At 40.2% G+C, this 24,769-nt stretch overlaps 1 protein-coding gene across 2 annotated transcripts in view; it reads right to left on the minus strand.

The window, feature by feature from the left end:
• Positions 1–24,769, minus strand: part of USP7 (ubiquitin specific peptidase 7) — a 69,566-nt gene that overhangs the window by 30,303 nt on the left and 14,494 nt on the right. Inside the window, exons 2-6 of one of the 2 annotated variants that reach the window (XM_058849415.1) lie at positions 8,661–8,765; positions 8,236–8,268; positions 2,768–2,966; positions 1,255–1,393; positions 468–556 (exon numbers count right to left, since the gene is read on the minus strand). In XM_058849415.1, the coding sequence (XP_058705398.1) occupies positions 468–556; positions 1,255–1,393; positions 2,768–2,966; positions 8,236–8,268; positions 8,661–8,765 (565 nt within the window). The remainder of the gene's footprint in view (positions 1–467; positions 557–1,254; positions 1,394–2,767; positions 2,967–8,235; positions 8,269–8,660; positions 8,766–24,769) is intronic. The other variant, XM_058849416.1, reaches the window with a different exon arrangement.

Consider the following 24,769-nt stretch of genomic DNA (forward strand, 5'->3'; position numbering starts at 1 on the left):
TGGAGCTCAGAGCTGTACTTCTGAGTCTGCACCTCTGTACAACCCCAGTGTTTACAAGTGCCATGAAGGACAACAACTGAGATGAAGCAGTTTTACAGCAACTGTAAACCAAGGCAAGTTCAACAGCAGAGCCACTCAGCTTCACCTGAAACCCCATCAGCTCCCACACCACCAATGCTCAGGCCAGAACTGCAGAGGTGTTAAATCACAAACCAACTCACACAGAAGCCGAGGCTCCACAACATTTTGCTGATTGATGCAAACAGAAATTTAAGCTATCCAAAACTCTATGTGAATATGAAAATATTGCCATGTGAGAATTCATCAACTAGCAGTGACAAAGTAAGAATGTCTGATGGGAGCTACAAATGGTAGTAACACAGAATACTTGAATGATCCCAAACAACATAAAAACACTAGAATTAAGAATTCTTAATAATGCTTTGTTTTTAATCAAAGATACTTACGCTACTCCGTGTGGAGCATCTGCTTGAACATAGACTTCAAATGTAACTTTGTCCTCTTCTATAAAGCCTTTTTCAGGATCAGTAACTTCCTGTAAAACACAAATGACACAGGAACATGAGAAGTAGAACACGCAATAGGACTGCAGTGAAACATCCATTTAGACATCACTTTCTAATTTCTAAGCCTGAGCTATCAGTAGTAATAAACTGAAAAAGAAAAATTGAAAAACGCCAAAGCAATTGTTTTTCAGCTCACTACATTTTAATTTGTTTTTAGTGTCTCAATGCAGGAAACTTGTTCCTGTCTTTTAAGATTTTGCAGTAGTTTTTCAGTTTTCAATGATGTAAGAGTTGGTAATCAAATGTTCTGCTTCATCTGGACAATATTCCAAAACCCTTACAAATGCTTGAAAAACCGTCACAAGTCAAGAGAAACCTTAATAGTATTATCAGGGCATCAAATATACATGTACATATGCACAAAGAACATAAGGAAATGCAAGCAAATTTATGTTGCTTCAGAATGCCATTGACTATCACACCGTGATAACAAAGCACAAGCACTCAGGCAGAAAATAAAAATGAGGGAATATTTACAACATAAGTAAAAGCACTCTACAAAAATCAAATTAATAGAGTAAGAAATTGAGAAGAAATCTACAACAATGATAGAAAAAAATAAAGGTTTGGGGGAAAAAGCCCTTTGCTATCAGCATGTCAGTATGCAGGAGTACAAGTACAAAACTGCTCCTATCTAGCAATAGATTAATACATGTCCATTACTTACACTCCAGGCCATGAAGTTAGAAAAGCCCCAGTCATTCTCCTTATGAAAGAACAAGTGACTAATACGACGACTGAATGATTTTTCATCATCCTTGTAGTTTATTATCTTGAGAACTGCTTGTGCATGACAGGACCATGACCTATAAATACAGAAAAAACACTTGAAAATCTTTCAAAACCAAGCTTTTTATAGTCGTTACATAATTTCTTTTTGTTACGGGTTTTTGGTACATTACTTTTACACACTGGATTTTTTTCCTTATTAGATGTTAATTGCTATTGAGGGCATGAACCTCTGGGGCTTTCTGAAGCCACATTATGAACCTGGAATAGAGACTTTCTTATGGCAGCAGTGTTGACAAGGAAGTGCATCAGTGACTTGTAGGTTGGTTTAAGAAGCTGACGGCTCTCCCAGGTGGGTTAGTTCTGACCTGCCTCTCTGCACATGGATGGACCAGCTCCAAGTGCTCCTGGTGCCTATGGAGTGGGAGGCCTTTGGTAAGGAATGGATGAGGAGCTTCTACCCTCCCTTCCACAAGATCAACTCCCCAACATGAATTGTCTCAGCAGCACTTCTTCACGACCATTGTGTTCAAAACCCCCCTACTTGTGCAAGGCAGTCAGTCTGGACACAGCTCAGACAAGGTCCTGTCACTGCCTCATGCAGTGGCACTGTTGCTTAGCTCCACCAGTTGGTACTTCTGAAGATCACATTATCCTTTTCCTGTAAATACTTGAATCACACGTCCTGTGACTTGTTAATACACTTACAACTTCTTTTCTTTACATTCTGCCCTGAGCACTTACCTCTAAATTACAAAAATGATCAAGAATGCAACTTATTATTCCGAGTAAACAAAAAGTTTTGTGAGATTCAGTGCCAGAATGGAGTTACCCTATTGGAAAAGACACCTGAGAGGTCTGCACTCTTCCTGGATAAGCTACAAGAATGGCCCAGAGATCTGTAGTTATTTTAAATTCTTTTTTCTATTATTTACAAAAGTGGTCAAAGGTAGTCAGTGTTGATTTGCATGCAGGACTCCAAGAACACACATGGGCTCAGATCTTGCTGGATAAGTGATGAGCTCCACCTAAGGCGAGAACTCATGCCCTGCTCTGCCTGCACTGGTGGCAGTTACTTGTTCACACGCTTCATAGGACAGCATTTATAGCTTGGCATGGTTAGAGAACCTCCACTTCCATTTGAAATAAACCCAGAATCTTTTCCATGCCAAGAAAACTGTCAGTCAAGGACTTCTCCTTCAGAAAGCATATATCTAAATTCTACCACAAACTTCTACTCACACAAGCTGATTTTAGCTCATCCTAAAGAAGGGATTATTCTTATGCTTTGAGATTTAGAAAGGTGAGGGGTAAAGGGCACTCAAACACTTGCAAGAATTATCTCCTCATGCAGAAAGCAAGGTGCAGGTTTTTTTGTAGATGTTTGTATTTCTTGCAATAGATTAACCAATATCAAGTGAGGACTTGTGCAATAATTAAAAGGGTCTTACGTGGAATCAGATTCAGCATTGCACTGAAGGAAGAATCCTACGCTTTTTTGGTGTGGTCTGTCCGGGTAGAGTCGTGGCATTACCATGATCTTCCATGGCAAATTCCGAACGAAGCAGGGAGGGCTGAGCACTGACTCACTCAACCTGTTGAAGCGTTCCACTGTAAACTGAAATGTTGCTTCTGATCGCCAACTTGTATCTGTAACACACACACACCATTTATTTGAAACACCTCATCTTCTTCACTCCAAAATGACCAACATCATTAAATGTGAGCATTTTTCATGTAGTGGGATATGGCAAGCAACAAAAGCATCCCCATCCCAGAGGGACAGTGAACTACTTAATTAATGAGGTTTCAATTTTTTCATTTTGAAAAGCACTGCAATGCCATTCAGGCGAACATGGCATTGCAAGACACATTTCATTTGTACACTATTTCCTTAAATGCTTCCTTAGCAGCAGGATTTGTTACCACTCGTTTCTTCTAAAGCAGCAGGTGCAGTAAGACAGAGACATCAAATTCTCTAGAGCTAAATCACAGCCCACTCTAACTCTTCTGGTTGTGCAGCGTCTCCATAGCCCAGTTTAAGTCATTTTGCTGCCTGAACCCATACACACAAAGGAATTTCACAATCTGTTCAAATGCCCTGTTGATATCATGTTACCATTTAGTTGGCTTTGGCTTGCAATAGTATATTTTAAAACAGATGAATGCCATAGGTTGATTATTGGATTTTTCTAAAATTTTATCAGTTTGCTGAAAATCAGCTCAAGAGTAGGGTCCTGTTTTCTTTGTGATATGCAAAGACTTTAGCGATTTTTAGTGGTCTAGCACAAAATTAAATGAGACTATTTTCTTTCAAAGAGCTTATTTTGACACACACAATTAAAGTAATTTTGCCTTCTTCCCACATACCCAATTCTTCCCCTACCACAATCTGTTCTGCTTCTGTAGTACACAGCTATAACAGGGTGCTGGAGACTGACAGCTTCAGCAAGGCCAGGCTCTCTTTACTGTGACACGCCTCATATTGCACACAGGGAGGAAAAACCTGCAACGTATCCCAACAACTCTACAGGCCAGGGATGAACAAGACACTCCCCTCCTTCTCCATGGCTCCAGCCTGACTCGTGTAACACAGAGTCCTGGCTGTGAGGAGGCTGGACTAGCACACAGGGCAGCAGGCAGCAGCCATGGACCCTGCTGTTCTCACAGCACCCACGGGGGATGCACAACTGAAGGTGTGTCACACATGCAGTGACACTCAAAATCAAAGAGCACTGAGAGGCAACACCATGGAGACAGAAATCAGATTGTGAAATTGTGACAAGGCACACAGAAATGTGTTCCTTCCATACACAGACAGCAGTCATTTACTCAGCTTGGCACAGCACCAGAGACAGCGCTGAATCATTTTGCCAAAACACAGGTGAGTCCTGATTGCTACCTTACTTAAAAAATGGAACACTCTTGATTACAACATGCAACAGGGTAAAGACTATACACTTCATACAGAAAATTACTAAGCTTTATCCACAACTGCCAGGGAGCTATGACAGATTTCATTCTTCTCCCTTGTGAAGCAGTTTTCAGGCAGTTGTCCTACTCCTGAACTGCAACACAGAGGATTTTTTTGTGTATGGCCTGACAGCCCCAAGCATTCCAATTGTCTTTTGAAAGTACCACAGCCCAAACTTGCATCCTGTCCCCTCTACTCCTGCAAAGACCCTGCTGACCTGTGCTGTCAGCTTCCTCAATAATGTAAGAGTTCAAAGGATTACTTTTTCCTTTTTCCCTGCCTGGAAGTGCAGCTAACTAGCAGTCTATCACCTACTTAAAAAATGCTCTCTTCCCAGTTTCACTACTCACTGCCCGTTGACAGAGTGAAGAGTTGATCTTCTACACCCAAGAACCTGACAGGCTGCAGACAGAGGAGCTCTAACTTGATTTGCAGTCAGGATAAAACAAATCTCTAACACACTTAACAATTTAAAATCAGTCTGGCATCACGTGTATCTCAAACCAACTTGAGGTCACCTCCCTACTCACAATCATGATGTCAGTGCTTCTGGGCTCAGTCTGAGCTTCCGAAAAACAAGCCAATTTTGCTTTCTGCCTTCTTTGATGCAGCTTTCAGAGCACTTCAGCACAAGGATGCAGCAGTGCTGCTACACTGTCAGCTAAAAAATGCAGCCCACGCAGCATCTGCAGATGCTTCAGAGAAAGTTTGCCTGTATTTCTTGATTTCTTTTCAGGAAAGCCTGTGCATGAGAGCTCACCAGGGAATGGGAACCCTTCTCTGTAAAATATATGAGCAAGCTCTACTAACTGCTCCATAAAAACGCAGCCTTGTAACACAGGTCAACCCTAAAATAGAAGTTTCTTTAAAAATAGCAACCTTCCTTTCTTTCCAGCAAGCCCATTTTTCCTTAGAAAGTATAACGGATTAAAGGATTAATTTTATTAGAAAAAGAAGTTTACATAGCAAATGTGACAATTATTTTGAGCACATCAATAAATTAAGCTTTTTTTTTTTTTTGCCATCATGAATATGTCCTCCAGATGCCAGTTAAAGACTGCAACTGGCAGCAGGAGAATTTAGTAGTAACTGGCAAGTGAGACTTTTCTAAATCCCAAAACTACAAATTGAACACAAGGTAAAAAGGACTGACAATACTTAGAGAAATTACATGCAATGGACTGTCTTTGCTACGTGGAAAACATTTTTTCATTGATGTGATGAATGTCACATTCAGCATCTTCACAGAAGAAAGATCCTTCAAATCAGAGATCCAAATACTGAATATGATCCATTTAAAGTCTGAAACACATATTTAAATGTTGATGCTTTTAGGAAAAGCAGATTTCTTTATTCTCTTAGTAAATGTTGCTACCTTGAAAGTGCACTGGAGTTATTAAAATATTCTGAACCTGAATTATTAATGAAGAAACTGGCTGAATATTCTATGAATATTTTAATAAAGATCCAAATACAGCATGCAATACCAGCATATGGCTAAGACTGATGCTTCTGAAAGGCTTCTTGCCTTTGCAATTCTTCATAGAAATGAGACTTCAGGAGGTAATAGCAAAGCTGTGAGTTTATGTTCAGCTAGGGACCTTCTGTTTGAACTTTAACTTCTAACAGAATTTATTCTATGTGTTGCTTTGAATACTGATGCACTTGCAAACAAGTTTTGATCAGAGCCTTGTTTTTATTATTTTTCACTTTATTTGCAGAGCCTGCTATTCCAGCTTTTAAAGTCTGGTTCATTTAAGTCATTCTCCATACAAAGCACAGCACAGTCCTTCAGCTGGTTCTTTTTAATTGCTAAGACTTCACACAGAGCAGCAACAGGTACTGGTCACAGTGCTTGTGAGAACACAGCCTTATCTGAAAGTCCTGCTGGTGGTGCACTGCTGCTCCCGTTCCCTGTGCCTCACAATGCCTGCAGCCTGTTGCCTAGCAAAGGGGATGAGAGCTGCACTTTTTTTTCCCCCAATCTTATCAGTCATTTCTTTATGTGCTAAGCTGGAAGAACAAAATCACCTCAAAAGTTTCTTGAACTCAGAAAATCACCAGAAAGCTGATTTCTATGATCCAGCTGGAAGCATCATCCTTTCATCCTACTGTTCACCTCTCTCACAGGAACCATTAAACTCATTAATTTCGCTGAAAAGGTACCTGAATTCTCCTCATGCATCCTGTATCAGCTCAGATTGATGCCCCTTGCTATGAGTAACAGCAAAGAAAAACTGCATGTTTATCAGAGAAGCCCATATCTCCCATTTTCCCTGTCTTTGGAATCTCTGAGCTGTCCATTACCCATGCATATCATGCTGCAAACCAGGTTAGCAAGAGCACAAACAGCGAGAGAGCAATTGCACTGATGTGTAAATAATGCAACAGCAAGCAACTAATCTGATTTACAGGACTTGGAAAAGAGGCACCATCCTCTTAGTGATGCCAGTCTTCAGGAATGTTTTTGCAACTCTAACATTTTGCAATAACACTCTTTTCTATCTGTGTCAATGCACAGCTGCAGCACCAACATGTAGCCAGACACTCCTTATAAAAATATGATAATGAGGAACTATTAAGAGTATTGCTTAATAATCACACTTAAACCCTGAAGGATGTCCCACTGCAGAGTGGGCCCAAGCCCCTGACCACATTTAAAGTCCCTAAAAGCATGAGAAGCTTTCACAAGCCTTCTGTCAAATGCCTTCAGACACTTCTCCCTAGTGCAATATGAAGTTCTGAGAGGAGTCAAGCAACTGGGAATTGACACAAACAGGTTCACAGTAGTTTTTTGGTTAAAGGGTCAATGTTACTCTGAATGAAGAGGTGAATATCTGATTACTTGCCAGCCCTCATATAGCCTGGCTTTCATCAGTTATTTCTGCAGTTTAAGTCCCTATTTTGGCTCATTTGTACAAGTATATACAGACCAATGTGGACAAATGATCTTCCACCAATTCCACCAATGTGTTATGTACTGGTTGTATCAACACCAAACACTACCAGGTTTTCTACAAATAAACATCCCTATCAAGAACAGAGCTTAAACACATCAGTTCTAGCCAGCTGGTGTCAACCCATGTGGTCTTCTCTTGCCACCCTCTAAATACCATGGCCTGACAGACATTTAACATCCTTTACAACAGCTTTTGATAAGAACAGAATTCCTTGTTTCAGTCTCACCTATTTACTCTGAGCAATAAATCAAAACCCTCTGAATGAGATTAGGTAATCACACAAAAATTCATAGGCTAAGAAGACTGCATTTTTCTTTCACTGCAAGACTCTGGTCACATAAAACTTTATCTTTGCCAATGATACAAAGGTGATTCAACCATGAGATGCTTCTGTTCTGAATTTAAACCCTATTCTCTTCATGGAACATTACTATTTTCTATCAGTATTCCATGTTCCTTGAACACATGAAAGTAAACACTTTTTTGACCTTTAATCTCAAACTATGATTTTCCTGAAAAAAATCACTCAACATTTTTGCACAAATTTAACTAAATGCTTAATCCTAGTCCTAGTCCTAAATGTACTCTCACACGACAGCATAGAATATGGAACAAATCTCACTCATACGATGTTTCCCTTCCCCAAACTCAATTTCGCTTCATTCTGCAAAATGAGCAGTCCCTGCCCTTATCCTTTCCTAAGAAAAGAAGTATCATTGCACACTTTCCTCACTAAACATAACAGATTTAAGAAACTTGTTACCTTTCTTTAAATATATCCCATTATAATTATATGATCTTTTGCTACAAAGTGTACACCCTTATTTTCATTTAATGGACCAAAAAAAAAAAATTTTAAAAAAATACAAGTCCTCTTTTATTAACAAGACATTAATACATATTTTTTCCTTTGCTTTTGCAAATGAAATTAGGCATCAGAACTAACAAAAGGTGTTCATCAACAGAATAGTTACCACTGACTTACCACACAAAGACAAAACCAGAGCACAGCTGCCACCTGACAAGAGAGCAGGACAGATAAGGATTCTAAACACCCTGAAGGAATTGCATAACTGATAAAATTACTATTCAGCAAAGCCCAGCAGCAGCACCTTTAAAGGGCTGTACCACAAAACATAACAATGGACAGTAGCACTTTCAGCAATTTTTAAATGAGTACCTAGAAAGAGTACAAGAAAAAAATCCCAAATCTTCAGAAGTCTAATCCTATTGTACAGCTATGTCAAAAGGATGCCTTAACAGAAAACCAGCAGCCATAACTACAGAGGGATTCATTTTTTTAATGAGCTGCAGATCACAGGATATAGGTAAGAGATGGACCATTTTTGCCTCAAAATCATAAAACTAAAGAAACTACACAAACCATGAGGTTATCAAATATTTACTTACCATCTTCCATGTCTTCCTCGGTGTTGTTATGTCCATCAGCCATCGCTACATTCCCATTAATGACAGGATTTTGAGTGATTCTTGGAGGATCATCTGTATCTCCAGCTAAGACCAAAAAAAGTATGTAAAAGTTAATCACATAATAATAAAAAATGGACTTTTTTGTCTCAGGTTGTGTTTATGAGATACATGAATGGTGCATGCTCATGCAGAACAGTATTTAATTAAGTTATTGCTCAACATTTGTACTGGTATGTGACTAATGAAAGTTCCCCATACAGGTGAATCTTTATGGATGAAGAAAAAGGTCCACGTTAATCTGTGGAATACAGATACAAAGAACATAAACTGACTTCCAAGTTTCCAAATGGCCTTACAAATAAATAAGAACTTTTTCTTTACTTTTTCTTGCATTCTTACAATGCAAGAAATTTTTACACAAGTTCAAGTTTCTAGTAGCAGACTTTCTAAACTAACAAGTTATGTTAAGACTTCTTCAGTGTTACTGTTTTTAAAAGGAAAAACCTGAACCTCTAATCAAATGTAATGGTAAGATTTATATCTTACTTCTGGAAAATTGGAAAGGAAATCTTTTAGGATTAAGGAACATTTTAGATATAATGTTTTCCAGTTTCTAACCATCACTGCCATTAAGTTTTGCTCCAGTGGCCATTACATATGTAAATGCCACTAAACCAAGAGATATGAGACAACTTGATGAACTGAAACCCCACTATTTCTAAGATGCATTGCTTTGATTGAACAAGCACCTTCCTGATTCCTCCAACAACTGAACACCTCCTTCCATTGCTTCCACACCAAAAGCCAGTGGATAGTTTCAGCACGATTCCAGAAAAACTGATATATTCTTGGATAAATTAAACTGGGTTTTATCATCAAACTGTAAAACCTATAAGCCCTTGCAACCATCTCAAGGACAAGCACTACTTAAAAAACACTCTAATTTAAAAGGTCTGATGAGTTTCTCATTGCTATACAAGTCATGCTATTAATTTATATATTCTACTACCCCTCAAGAGCCCCAAGGTCAGTGATCTGTGTAACCACCCAAAAGCTCCACACAAGGCGCTGCAGGTAAGCTGTGTCCCGGGGCTGCAGGTAAGCTGCGTCCCGGGGCTGCAGGTAAGCTGCGTCCCGGGGCTGCAGGTAAGCTGTGTCCCGGGGCTGCAGGTAAGCTGTGTCCCGGGGCTGCAGGTAAGCTGTGTCCCGGGGCTGCAGGTAAGCTGTGTCCCGGGGCTGCAGGTAAGCTGTGTCCCGGGGCTGCAGGTAAGCTGTGTCCCGGGGCTGCAGGTAAGCTGTGTCCCGGGGTGGGAAGCGCTCCGGGGGCCCCGGGCCGATCCCAGCCGCAGCACAGCCGCCCGGCCGTGCCGTGCCCGTCAGCACCCTGGACAGAGCTGCCCTCGGCCCGGCCCCGCGAGCCCGCAGCAGCTGCCAACCGGCACGGACACTCGTCTAACACCGCACCGCACCCGAGCCTCTCCTGGGAAAAAGAGACAAACACAGCAGACTACAGCACCTCCCGATCGTGTGTGGTCATCTCCCGAGTCTTTTAAAAGCCAGGCAGCTCCCGCCAAAGGTTGGATAAGCCACGGGAGAAGTGCAGCAGCATCGGTCACCAGGTGCTTCAGAGTCCTGCCTCTCCTCAGAGCACAGCACGCTTTTGCAGCCTCATTCCAATTCACAGCACACAGGAAGATACTTTCACACCCGGCACTTCTATTCTGATTGTTTACTCTCCTAGTAAATCCGCACAAGTAGTAACCTCTGCCCTCAGCACGACAGAAACAGCTCAGGTTAGAGACTTACTCCTGGATTAGAGCTACGCTAGATCACGAACTTAATGCTCACACACGGCTTTTGGGCATTTATACACACGCTCCAGCAGCCACGTGCACTTTTCTAAATTCTCAGCTTTACAACAAAAGCAAAATCAAGTGTGACTTGAAGTTTTGGCTTTGTAGGAAGGTCTGCAGAAGATTGGCTGGGGTGTGGTAGAGCCTCAGGGCCCCCTCAGCAGCAGTCGGTACTGGCAATGCTGCAGCAGAACAGCAAGTCAAAGAATTACTACAACAAAATTATGGGGGGTCAGGTTTGAACTCCTGCAACTTAACAACAGGAAAAATGACAAAAATCAAGACTGAGAAGGAAAGATCACCAATTTAATTTCAACATCCTGCTTTCCTCCCTGCTTTTTTAACAGCACGTGCTGGTCTAAACAGAAAGCTGTCATCTGGGTCATCGCATTCTAGAAGCATACAGCATGTTCTCAAAATGCAACAATTTTTTACACTAAACTAATACAATATTTAAAAATTATTTTTCTTCTTAAAGTTATCATCAGTGCAACTTGGTATCTGGAAACAAACTGAAGCAAACACCTGAGGAGTAGTTCTGTTCTTCACTAAAAGGATGTCCAATGTTATCTTTTAACAGGGATTATAAATATTGACACCGTGTTTCATGGGGAAAGAACTGTCCTTAACTAAGAAAATAAAGAGCTTTCTATGAGATACTTTCCGAGAATTTAGAGCAGTATGAGGAGTTAGAGGACACAGAAACAGCAATCAACTTAAACAGAGAGAGCTTCTGAGAGATACTGTTTAGTGATAAGACAAATGAACCATGATGAATGCCCCTGCTGCTTATTCTGACATAGATGGACACAAAGTTTGTGATACAGCCTTCAATATGGAAACCAGATAACACCAGTCAATGCTTTTGGCTACTATGAACAAAGGAAGCATTTTAAATGCTAATAAAATTCAACTAATCCTTTACACAAACAAAACACAATCCCTCTTCAACAGATGTACTAGCAGGCAGTATAACAAAATAAATTTTCTACTAAGGCATTGAAAACCAGTAATTTGTGGTTGTTTTTTCTTTTTTCTTGTCCTTAAGAGCTCATAGGAAAGAATTGCAAAATCACACCAAGGTTTAATTAAGAAACATGTGTTCCTTTGCCTCAAGTAGAGGCAATGTTGAAGACTTACTCAAATTATACATGACTGGGTTAAGAAAGAGAAAAAATACCTGTCCACACTGGCCAGGAAAACCTTCCTACCAAACATATTACTTAACACACTGCTGCCTTTAATGCAGCTTAAACCACAGTGTGTCAACATCACTCCAGTCATGTCATCTGTCCATTCCCACATCAGAATACCCAGTTTTAATCATATCCCTGGAATAAATGTGAAATGCAGTCCATGAATCAACTGAAAGTTAACATAAACCACACCAATTAAGGAAGTATCACAACAAAATTACTTTAGGAATAGGAAATGTTTTTAACTCCTTAAATATACTATTGCAATATTAAATGAATACAACTTTCAATAGCAAAACTGTAGACCCTGCAAGACTGTTTTGTAAGCACTTATTTTCCACCTCTCCAAAATGCAACACAAACTTTTGTAGCTATTATTTTGTTACAAAAAGGAATGCAAGGCAACATGAAAAATAGTGATGACAATTTCTTCTGAAATATTTAACATCACATACCATTTTCTCTCTGTCCATGGCACTGTGTTACAAATGAAAAATACATCTTGAAGAGTTTACAGGGGGTCTTTTGGATTTGGAAGTTAAGAAACTCCCAAGAAGAGACATTTCAGATATTAGTGAGTTTGTACACAAAAAAGAGCTTTCACTTAGTTACTGAAAGATCATGAATGCTGAAATAAGTCTAAACACTGAGATATGCAACTGGAACAAAACTGGAGTGTGACGCCACAGGTTGGGAAGCTGGTGTCAGTCACCTTACACAGACAAATTACTGGATTATAAATAAATGACTGCAGGTGCACACTTCTCATTGCTCATTAACTACATCTGTCACAGAAGTGTTGAGATGAAAGCCTGAAAGCAAAATGGTTATGGCAACTGCTGCAGGGGAAAGTGGGGGAGAGAAGGAAAAAAACCCAACTAAATTCTCTGAAGCTATGAACTTGCCGTATAATGACAGACCCTACAGAAAGTATACATATGAAAAAAAATCTGCTTGTTGTGGGCTGTGAGCTCAGTATCATCATATTCAAATACACTATTAAGCAATCAGAACTAAAATAGCATCAATAGTTTTAAAATACAAACCTGGTATTTAAAAAAAAAAAAAACACAAAAAACCTGTTCTGATGGATTTAGCCTATTTAATGATATGAACTCAAGAGTCACTGTAAGATACACTGCTCTGTTGTTCTACTGTTCACAACAATTCAAATCTACAAGGAATGAATCTCAGTTTGTCGTATTTTTGTCCTACTGATGAGAAAGTGGAAAAGATTTTGTCAAGTTCATGTGGCTTCTGCCATAACTCAACTCCAGTTCTGAGACAGGAGCACTGCAGAGTGCTGTGTCCCTGAGCTGCAGGACACGTTGCTCAGCATAAACACGTGTTTGCAGTCACGTGTGGCCAAAAGCTACAGAATGACTCCACAAGCGCAGCAATTCCACTACAGCAGAAACTGCCTCTATTTAACAATGATGACAGTGAGCTATAGCTTTACTAAGCTTTCAGTCATGACTCACATCACAGCCATAGTCAAAGTCTGAAAGATTATCTGTAATGTCTGTCATTAGCTTTTGGAGCTGGCAGCCACAGAGGAGAAACTGAAGCAGTCTCCGCAGCAGGTTATGAAACATTTGTTTCCTTTTGAGGTTAAGGAGACCACAGCGGAGGAGTAATAGTGATACTAAAAGCTTGGTTACAGTTATCACACACATCCGCCTCACGCTGGAAATCACTGGGACTGAGGGCTTTCACAGTCCCTGCACACAGCTTGCACAGCTCTCCGTGCAGCAGGGCCACAGCAACCCCAAAATGAGCAGGGAGCTGCACCGAGGGCAGCATCAGCAGCCTGAAGGGAGTCAGTCATTCACTGCTGGCAGCAGCTTGAATAAATACCATGAACTTTCACATCCAGGGGGAAAGCAGAAAATAACATGATTTTCTCCTCTTCTGCTGCAATAAATGGACATTCCAGAATCAAAGCCTTCATGAAAGTTTTAAAAGGGCATTTTTCTTTTTAAATACAAATACAATACTATATACAGATACGATAAAGGGGGGATGGGGAGAATTCCAGTGGATGAGTGAACCTGCAGTAAACACTAGGAGAAAGACTTACTGAGCAAAAATAACCAGGTGGCAGGAGATAAGAATAAAGTCAGAGAATGCAAATAAGCAAAGTCCATGCTGTAGCAGTCAGCCTACATCAGCATCAAGGATATCCACTGCATGCTCAACACACAGGCCAGGTCTAGCTTTGCTTCTCAGTGTCAGGACTCAAAGCTGTCACACCCCCCCAGGGGAGGCAAGCAGAGCCATGGTCCTCTGCACTCTCTACAGAACATCTCTTCTATTGTGGAGCAAACCATATTTAAAAATTATTATTTTAAAATGTATCAGTATTTTAAATAAATAGACACATAGAAGTTTGCTTCAATGCATAGTTTGAAATACCAGCCTGAAATGGATAATAGCACACAAGTAAAATAAATAAATAAATAAAGAAATCACGACTGCTAGAAATCATAATGAATAAACATTCTGTGATTTCAAGTGGTATAATAAATATCACTTCTTTAACCGCCAAATTGATCCTTCCTATTGTAGCTATTGGGCAGCACATCAAAATACATAATTGAGAAATTCCTAAAGCAAGCAGTAAATACCACACTTTCTGAAGCAGTTACTGAACTGTGGTGGTGCAAAGACAACACTAAAGAGACTCAAACAGAAAGCAAGAATATTACTTATTGAAAGCAAACAAGAAAGTTAGAAAAATGTGAAGATGGTGAACAAATACCTGCCTTGAACTGGAAGAAACAATGCCAACAGGTTATTTCACAGCTCTGGAGCCAAGACTGCCCTGACCATGCCTGTAGGGGGGCTGCAGGCATTCCTGTGGAACTGGTTTTTATGTGGCTGTAACAGCTCACAGGAAAACTTGTGGGCTCCAGCAGCTTGCTCCTCCAGAAGTCTGGAAACCATTGCTCTGAATGCCAGATGAATAGAATGGCTCCCAGGAGGGTTTAAAAAGAACAATCAAAAACCAACCAAACAAAAAACCAAATACCTAGGCCAAAAAATAAAACCAAAACAACCACACATACCAAAATTAGCCAAACAAGCTCCCAACCCCATGCTCTGAACAGAATTCACTTACAGTAGTCAATCTTTGAACTACCAGATGTGTTCAAAGCAAAAATTTCCCCTCACTTGCTCTGAAAGAACTCAGCTTTTCCAAAGTAAGAGAAGCTGTTTGGCCTCTAATCCCCACCTGCAGTTAGAATACAAACACCACTTATTGCACAAAAGGACTCAAGAGAACGGGAATTAAATGAAGAGCATTCTACACAGTTTCATTTTTCCAAGGCAGTCCTAGGTTGCTATAATGAAAAATCTGAAGAGGAATCAAGCAATTTCTGTACTGCCTTTCAAAAGGCATCCAAAAATAAAGCAATTGACCTAAAACATTTCAAAGGTATCAAACAGTCATGGAGACTGAAATTCATTTGGCCAGAAGAATGGGAGGAGGGGAAAGGGAAGTAAACCCCCACAATCCTATGGATCCAGATGTAGATAACTGCTGTCACAGATCTTTCCATTACTTGTAAATATTATGTCATTTGTCTTAGCAGTTAAAAGTTAATTCTCCCATTAGCAAAGCTGGGGAAAATTTGCTTTGGTCTCATTTATTATTTTTCTTTCTTCATGGTTCACTACTTGATCCAGTGCCAAAAGGTGTATCTAGAAATGTATGTACCTTAACAAGAAATTTATGAAGGACAATGACTAAGTCTTAAGGGGAAAAAGCTTCTAGAGAAGTATCAGGAGGCAGAGCCAAGCTTACAGACTAAATGAGAAAGGTATTAGGGGCATAGAAAGCGAGCAGACTTCCAGCTAGGGAAACAAGGTTTAAAGATCTTCAGTCCTTTCAAAATTTGCTCTATTACATTTAGAAAGAAAGGAGAAAAGACATTTATTTACTAAAGAGCAAGTAGCCAACATTAAATCTTAAAAAAAACAAAACAAAAACAAATCAAAACAGTATTCTATGGACGTCTCTTGCTCTCTAATTGTCATCTGAAACAAGTAATTATTGCATTATTGACTGGGAACTGCAAATCTCCCACAGAAGGAGATGATGTTACACAAGACAGCAAATGAAGAACTGGGATGGGACAACTTCCTGGAAGCAGACTCATCTCTGCCATGCCTACAGAATATGTAGCAATGACTAGACAGACAGTAACAACATTGCAGCCACCACTTATTACACTGATCAATCATTTTGCTGCTGCCCTGCATTCCCATCACTGGCTCTGCCTGGCCAAAGAGGACATTTTGACAAAGCACAGGATGGCCAGACTGGTTTCTAACTGCGCCAATGTAACCAATGAATGGGAACAAAATTGTATTACTAGATTACATGATTATTCTATTCTTAGATAAAACAAAGCAGTTATACTCTAAGAAGCCCCTGAACACTGAACAACACGCATGAACAATACCAGTCTGTAAGGTAAATAGTATCAGAAGCTTCATCACACTGACACAGTTATCTTCATGGGAAAATAAACAGGAGGTACAATGTAACTGTGGATAGAAAAACAGCTGAGAACAAATAGCCTACACAGAACCTGCTCTATAACTAAGCAGTTTGCTAGTTTGCTGTGGCAACTCATTTATCTGCTGATCTTCAAAGACAGGAGCAGTCTGATGGCACTTTACAAAATAAAACCCTTAAAATGTCATTACAATGTGATTGATTTCCTACTGACACATAAAAAGCATTTAGGGCATTACCAATGCAACTACTCAGGGGACTTCAAGCTGTCGTTGAAGAAATCACCCCAAAAATTTACTGAAACCAAATTGCTAACTAAATTACCTGCTTTCAGCAGTTTAACCCTTTGCTTTATGAATAATTCAATGTCAGATGAAAGACTGCATGAACCAGAGTTCAATTTGGACTCTAACAACACACCCATAATTATCCAACAAATGTACAGCTTTATGCTCTTCGTGAAGAGTGTGTATAGGCGGCCTTCACATTCCAAGGGATTTTTCAAATGCTTAAGCCCCAGGTGTTTAATAACTGGGGTAGACAGCAGCAGTGGCATAAGTTTTTCTTCAATACAGTGAAATTATTTAGCAGAAGACACGAACCTGCCTGTCTCATTATCCTGTCTTTATGCATTATACAGTGTCACAACCTCTTGGCAGTCTTCAAGACAAGAGAAAGTCTGCTGAAAAATCTTTCAGTTAGCCTGAAGAACTTTTTTAGCTCAGGCTATGCTTCTAGAGAACCATCATATCAGGAAGAAAGGCAGCAAGACTGCTTCTGGCTACCCTGTAATACTCAAAAACAGTAACTAGAACAGTTGACAAGATAAATTATTTTCTTCCCTGATCAGGAAAGGCCGAAACATCAGAAGTGTCATGACCTATTATGGCAGCAGCTCCTGGACTTGCAGTACCTTCTCCTTGCTGAATCTAGAGCAGCAAGGCTACAGAAGCAGCTACCCCAACTCGTCACGTCTTGTCTCTGCACATTCCGGAGATGGCAGCGTGATTACATCTCTGCTGCGGCTCGGGCACTCAGTCCCAACCTACGGAACACACCCTAAACAATGTGTTTTTCCAGTATCACACCCCTCTCTATGTTTTACTGCTCTACTGAGTAATGGCCTTCTCTACTGCAACAACAAAGGCTACCATCTGTGGCATCACTAGAGAGACTGCAAAGCAGCTCACAGAAAAAACGAAGTTCTGAAAGAAGGAATAAAGGATGCACCCTCAGCAGGAGCAGGGCAGTCCAAGGGCCACACAGTATTTAAGTTTGTGTGACATTATACCCAGCATGCTACAGTACTGTGGGTGTGTTCTTGCTGTGTTTAAGACAGACAATTAAAAAGCAATTAAAATGAGTATATTTGGACAATAATATAAGCATAACATTATGAAATTAGTGATTCTGTATCCATTAGCACCTCCTCTTTCCTTGTGGAAGTCTAGAAAAAGCACACACCTCCACCACCTGGACCAGCACAATTTTTATTACTCAGATACATACATTTTTCAGAACTTACTTCTGTATTATTTTAGATGAGTACAATCCACAGTCTCAGAGAGTCTTGGGGTACATCTATTTAATTAAACACAGTAACTGAACACTCAAATTACGCTTAAGTAGCAAAAAGGTTTTGCACATTTACCAGTAGCATAAAGCATTGCCTTACATGGGTATGATCACACACACCACTTGCCCAAACTGGCTCTGAAGGTACACTGCTTCTGCGCAGTTACTTTGCTACAGTCAAAATATTATTCGTCACTATTTCAGATTCTGTAACTCTGTTTTGAGACCAGATTAATCCTTACAGCAAATGCTAATTGCACTGCTCACTCCTGAATTCAGCCTTGAAGCACGTTGAGTTTTGCTCACACTAGCAGTAGCACAGGAAGGTAGCTTGAATTTATTTTCCTAATAGTGATGTGATTTTTAAACTGTTGAAACGCTGTTGATCTGTCCATGTTGGAGTTTAAAAGCAAAATTAATTTCCTAGTTGAGAACAACACTGGATAACAATATGGATTTGCACTGGAATTAATTTTATAGGCACTAGGAGCAAAGAACCACCTACTTTAGCCCCATCTTTTAATTTACCTTTTAACAGAAAAGATCCAAGCCACAGAAACTGTGCAATGTGCCCAAACCCTCACATTTAGGGATCTAACACCGCCAGCATTTCTTCCTGTTATTTTCAGCAATGCTTTTAAAGGTCTTCCTTTATTATTGGAGATTTACTAACACTGATCTTGTTTTCCCTCTTCTTCCTTATGCTCCTGGCTGTGCAGAGAAATGGATACATACACAAGGTATTCCAGGTTCATGGAGTTTGACTCAGTGGTTGCAGGCAGCTGGTAGTACTAGACTAAGCTTTAGTGAGAAGAGGGAAAGGCAAATAAATCAGATTCAGGAAAAAAACATTAAAAACTATATAAAACTGTGAAAAAGTAGGCAAGCAGAGTTAATCATATTTCCTTCTCACCTGACAACACAAACAAGCTTAAATCCAGGCTTCTTTGCTGCACAGTAAAGGTATCAAAACCAAATACACTCACAAGAAAGTACTCCTTTGAGGATAACTATGGAATGTGTTTCAGAGGTGACTGTTACAGCAAAGCAGCCTAAAATCCCAGGCCAAAGCATCTCCAGACTTGATCGGCAGTCCCATGTCGAATTAGAAAAATGTAAAAACTGTGTTCCTGAGGACACAAGGAGAGGTGATCTCTGCCATGCCACTGGATGCATACACTGCCCAGTTGGGATGCACAACTGGAAAATCTCAGTAGTACAGTGTCTGACTATGCTTTTCTTGAGGTGGTGGCTTCTGCAAGCAGGAGTTGCAGGCTCTAATTAGCACAGTGAGTACTACAGCAATCTGAAATGTAATATGGAAGCATAAAGATATTGTTTATACAGAAGAACCATAAATCAAGCCTGTTGTGTATGCTGGTTTGGCTTCTTCATAACTAGAGGAGGATATGGGATTTTCTACTACTTATAGTACTCAAGGGACTTCATATTAAACTACTAGAATGCAAGTTTAAAGAAATAAAATCTGCTCTCCACACTTTTAGCATCTCTTTCCTTGGTTATCCAGGACCCTTCCTAATCTACTCAGCCAATACCACTAAACAGACATTTGATACCTTGTACCATCTTTGTTTTCCTTGTTGTAACTTCTTTACTTCTCCTATACCTTTCCAAGATGGAGGAGGGAAGCAAGGCTGTTAACCAGGCTGCACTCGGTGTTCAAAATGCAGCAGCACAGTGAACTTACACAAAGCAGTTATTATTCCCAGTTCACTTCCAAAGGCGATGCAGTGAATGGAAGAAGATTCTATGAGGAGCAGTGAAAAGGTACAGAGGCGGCATGGCCAGGCTCAGACACCCTCGGGGTGTGCACAGCAGGGAAGGGAACTCGCCATCCCTCCCCTGCACTCATGTTTAACATCAGCATCTGCCACTGACAGGCCACAACACACCAAGTTAAACGATTTTTGCTCAATCCAGGATGGCTAATCTTATGCAAATATTCAGGGTTTCCATAAGGAACTTTTGAACATTCATACAAAAACCCCGTGTTACTAGCCTAAAGTATAAAAAAAAACAAACCCAAAATTCTTGACTGAGAACACAGTTTTGCATCATCTATAAAGCTCTACACAGATAAGAAATGCCTATTGCCAAAATGTTTGGCACTTTTCCTTCAAAATAAAGAGCAGGCCCAAGTCACGCTTCCCTTCCACTTCAGGAAAAACATTCCCAGTTTGGAGCAGCATCCGGGCAGTGTGGGGCTGGGAGCAGGATCAGCCCCACAGGCCCAGGTGAGGTTCCTCCTGGTTTGGGCAGGGAACCACTGGAGCAGCCTCTGCTGTGAAGAAGCGCCGCGCAGTGAAGTGCAGAGCTGAACCAATTAGCGTGGGGTGCCGGTGCTGATAAATCCTAACCTCACATCAGGGTCGCTTTTACAAGTGCAGATTAACCGTGGGGAAAACGACAACAACAATTAAACCATTGAAGGCCTGAGGTTTGAGGTTGTTCTGTTAAGTCTTTTATGTGAACTGATACACATGCACACGTGCACGGCCTGGTAACACAGGAACATTTACTGCTTCCTGCCAGCCATACGGGGAGCACTGCTGACAAAATCATTCGTTTCTACTGAAATTCACTTTTCACTGTGTTTAGTAACAGATACATTTCAAGCGTAACAGTAAACTATGATTTTAAGAGATTCCTACTACAAAAAAAAATCTACACTTTATGTTAATTTTAACATTTGTTTTCTATGTAATTAACAAGAAGTAATTATCTTCTCATCTAAAATTAACAACTGCAAAATGAGCAAAACAAAAAATGTTCCTTTTCTCAAATGGGGTGATCTGGAAAAGAAGCTGCTTTTTTGTTCTCTAAGACATAGATTTCAGAGCTCTCTTCTCCCCTGTATTTCCCAGATTCCTAAAAGACATGGTTCCCAGGAGCTTTTGGGGCTGCTCCTTAATAAACTCAATTTTCCAGCCTTGCCTGTTAGCACTGTCTCCAAAAGCTTCACAGACGGAAGAGGATGAACACGGAATGACTGTGCATGGAAAGGGTGCCCAGCTGGGATCGGGGATTTGGTGATCCCCCTGCCCTGAACACACAAAAGGCTCAGGGCTGGTGTCCCAGGGAGCAGAGACTGTGGGGTGGCTTTTACCCCATCTTGCTCCCATTTGGAAATCCCCCTCCCTCCATCCATGTCCCATTTTGACTGCAGTCTCCATGAAGATTTTGGGGTCTAGACACTGCCAAGAAACCCCAGCCACTACATTTCTGGCCAGCCTTAATCTACTGAATCATCTGCCAGGTGGCAGCTTTCTTCTACTTTGTAGCACAACCACTAGCAATCATTAAAATAATTTTAGAAGCCTTAACAGAGCACTGATCCAGGAGTTTTCCTCAGTTTCTACAACAGAATCATTAAATTCCAAAGCAGTTTACACTTTCTTCAGCACTTGTTTTAACTAAGATTTAACCTTTATTTTTCCTTTCCATTCAGACAGCAACCTTTCTATCCCCAAGTGTTAATGCAAGAAAATTATTACTTAGGTTCTAAGAAAGAGCTGATTATTGTTGTAAAATGTTCTGAAGATCAGCTTCACTTTACTGCTTTGAAGATGAAAGTTACTGTACTGAAAACATCCAAATGTTAGCAGACACCAAAATTAGCACTAAACAGTGTTAATTATTTAATACTGTCTATATGGAGAGCAACTTTCTTCAAACAAATAACACAGCTGAAAAACTGTTTTATATGGAATTTCGGGTGTCAGTCTCCACTATTTACCATGGAATTCTTAAAAGAATGCAGAAGGGGAACTTCATAATCCTCAGTTAAGCACTCCACTGACAATTTTATCACTTTTTCATTGTCAGCAATTTTAAGTCGCATTCTTTTCTTACTGAAAACAAAAGAAAACTTTTAAGTGACTGAAAAAGCTTTTCCTGTTTAACTATTCAGTGTTAAATAGCCAACCAGCTGCTCTGGTGCCAAACAGGCTGCCATGGGACCACAGAATCAAGTCCCTACTTCCCCAGGCCTATTTGCTAAGCAATCACAATCAGGAATGAAGTTATACTTTGTATTCTAGAGAAAACAGTATACACACCCAGCCATATACAGATTTTGAGGCTAACTTGCTTTTCCAAATCCTAACACAAACCCACTGAAATCCACAAGGCAAAAGAAACTGCTGTGTACTCCTCCACAGGCACATTAGCTGTGAACAGCCAAATTCAGATCTCCAAAGCTGAGCAACTTGTAGTACAAACAAGAATAAAGAAGAACCTAGTGATACACACTGGAACTCTAAACCAGCCATCTTTTAGAACTGCATCACAGACAGAGCTTCTTGAACGCTGTGCCTCATACAGTAACATCTGCAGACTTCAAAACTACATGGTTTATGCAAACAACTATTTCAGAAACAGAAATTTGAAAGATGCATTCAAGAAGGAAGATGTCACACCTATGTAATTTTATTTTAATTTCATTTTAAGGAGCAACCAAATGGCAGGGCTGAAGGGATAATGATGCTTCTGATGGAGTTTATTGTATATGGTCTGGCTCTTGGATATTTCAGTGCTCTCAGTAATGTCCTGATGTGCCACCATCCCAAATAATCACCCAAATTAGTTTTCCCTTGTAAAGGGAAACAAAACAAGTTGGTCAAAAGTCTCCTTTTTCTTTGGAAAACTGAGTTACTTCACATGTGGCAGCAGTTATAATTAGCACATTTTTCATCAGAAATACATTCTGAAAAGGAAATTTTATTTCACTGCTCACATGTTTGTTGCATATTTACTTTCTTACTACATATTACATTTATTTTTTGTTTCATGAACCAAATCCTCAGACAGTATTTCAATAGCTTTCTGGTCACCTATTCTTAGAACATAAAGGCAACAAAACAGACTTGAAAACACATTTTAGGACAGTTGGCTACTGCACGTCACTCAGCGAACTACATCTTTCTTATGCTTTACAGAACACCCTAATTCCAGAAATACACTCCCAATCTCAATACTCTATTCTTTCTGGTAAATCTTCCCAACTACTTCTATTTTCACTCCACTGCTAGTGCCACTCATCTGAAGCAAATTCTGAGGACTTCCAAAATTAATTACTGTCTTCCTGCTTTGCCTCTGGCTAGAAGCTGGTATAAACACCATCACTGAATTAAGCTGTATCTCAAATTCCTTATCCTATTGATGATGAATGATTCTTCCTTTGTCTCAGGACAACCCAAAGTCCCTTAAGTTTACTCCAAACTCTGTCTTTTTCTCTGCAATAACTCAGCGTTTTGTGGTCTGTGTCGTCATCAGCCACTACAGCCTCACACACAGCTGGGACGGAAACCCTCACTACTCACACTTCTTTTGCTCCAGTTAGTCCATTTACATTTCCTGCTACAACTTTTACCCCACAGCTCTCACTATTTGCAGTATATCTCTGGGGCATACAAATGCAGATTTTTTTTTTGGCAGTCCTTCTCACTACTGGACCCTCCTTGCCTCTCTTTTTCCTGGACTGCTTTTCCATGACTTTAAAACTGCTAAGAGTTTTCCTTGAAGGGGTGTGAGCATGGGATAGTGCCTGGCAGTGGATCACAGGAAAGAAGAGAAAAATAAACCCAAACACAGAGGTACACCACAAACTCTCTAGTATGTAATTCCTGGCACTTGCTTAGCTCCAGACCTTTTTCACCAAAAAAATTCAATTAGGAAGCCATAAGGATGTTCCTTCTCTCAGAAGCAGAGTGGACATGGTTTAAGAGATCTTGCTGAAGAAACAGAAGTACATACCAAAAAAAAAAAGTATCTGCCGTTAATGTGCATTATTTGCAGGTTTTTCACTGAAAAGGGACTAAATTAACTGAACTGAAGCAGAGAGTTACAATTTAAATGCCATTACAGTCTGGTCTCACCCAAACCTGAAACAAACCCCAGATGTTATTGGTCAAAGTCAGAATTAGAGTAGCATTTAAGAATTACTAAAGACAGTAATAATTTAACTGCAACTGTTATCCCTTCCGGAAGGGGAAACTTTTTCTCTGAAAGAAAGGAAGGGACACACTGTGTCTTTGCAATAAAAAATAAGCAGAGATATAAAAGACAATTTTTAAAAAGAAGATAAAATAGACAGGGACTGAAAAGACAATGGTTACTTCAGTGGTTATTTTGCTGGAGGTTATCAGGGAGGAGAAGCCACTCTCTGTGACACAGCTCTCAACTAGCAAAAGAACCAAACCAACCCTTTGAAAGAATATTCAGTTATCTTACCTACAGAAACCAGGTGGCTACAAGTGGCAGCACTGTGTTTATCTGGGTGGTAACACAACACTGGCATGCTCCAAACACCTAAGCTACACAACAAGAAATTTATTTATGCACATGTAACTGGAGAGTTTTCACCTGTTTAGGCTTGTTCACAAACCCCATTAGACACAACACACTGTCTAGATTTTTACCTAGCAGATGTACCTTTTTCCCCCATTACGTCCTTTGACCATAAAAATGTTAAAATAAACATACACTATTAATTCATATGGCCACGCTCAGGTATTTTAATGTCCCTATGTATGTTTTATTATTGATGCATTTTCAGCAAACTTTAAGATCAAAGAAACCCCACAAGACCAAAAAGAGAGAAACACAGACAAGAGGACAGGGTGAGTATATTTCTGTTTCACTTTGACAATCTGGGTAAACAAGATATTTCTCTAAACATCTAGATGATAATCTGTGGGATGCTAGAGATCTCTAGGATTTTATCAGAAAACTTCTATCAAGTCGTAGGACCTCCCCATACTGCCCTTTTCAAAGCAGGGCCCTGGGATTTAAGCCACCTGCAGCTGAATTGCAGGAGATAGGCAATGCACCCCAAGGACCAGGCTGCACACACACAGGGAAAATACCACATCCACTGCTGCTGGGTTGCACAATGCAAGATAAAAAGGTGTTCAGTGT

This window comes from Poecile atricapillus, chromosome 14 (assembly GCF_030490865.1).
Source record: "Poecile atricapillus isolate bPoeAtr1 chromosome 14, bPoeAtr1.hap1, whole genome shotgun sequence".
NCBI lineage: Eukaryota > Metazoa > Chordata > Aves > Passeriformes > Paridae > Poecile > Poecile atricapillus.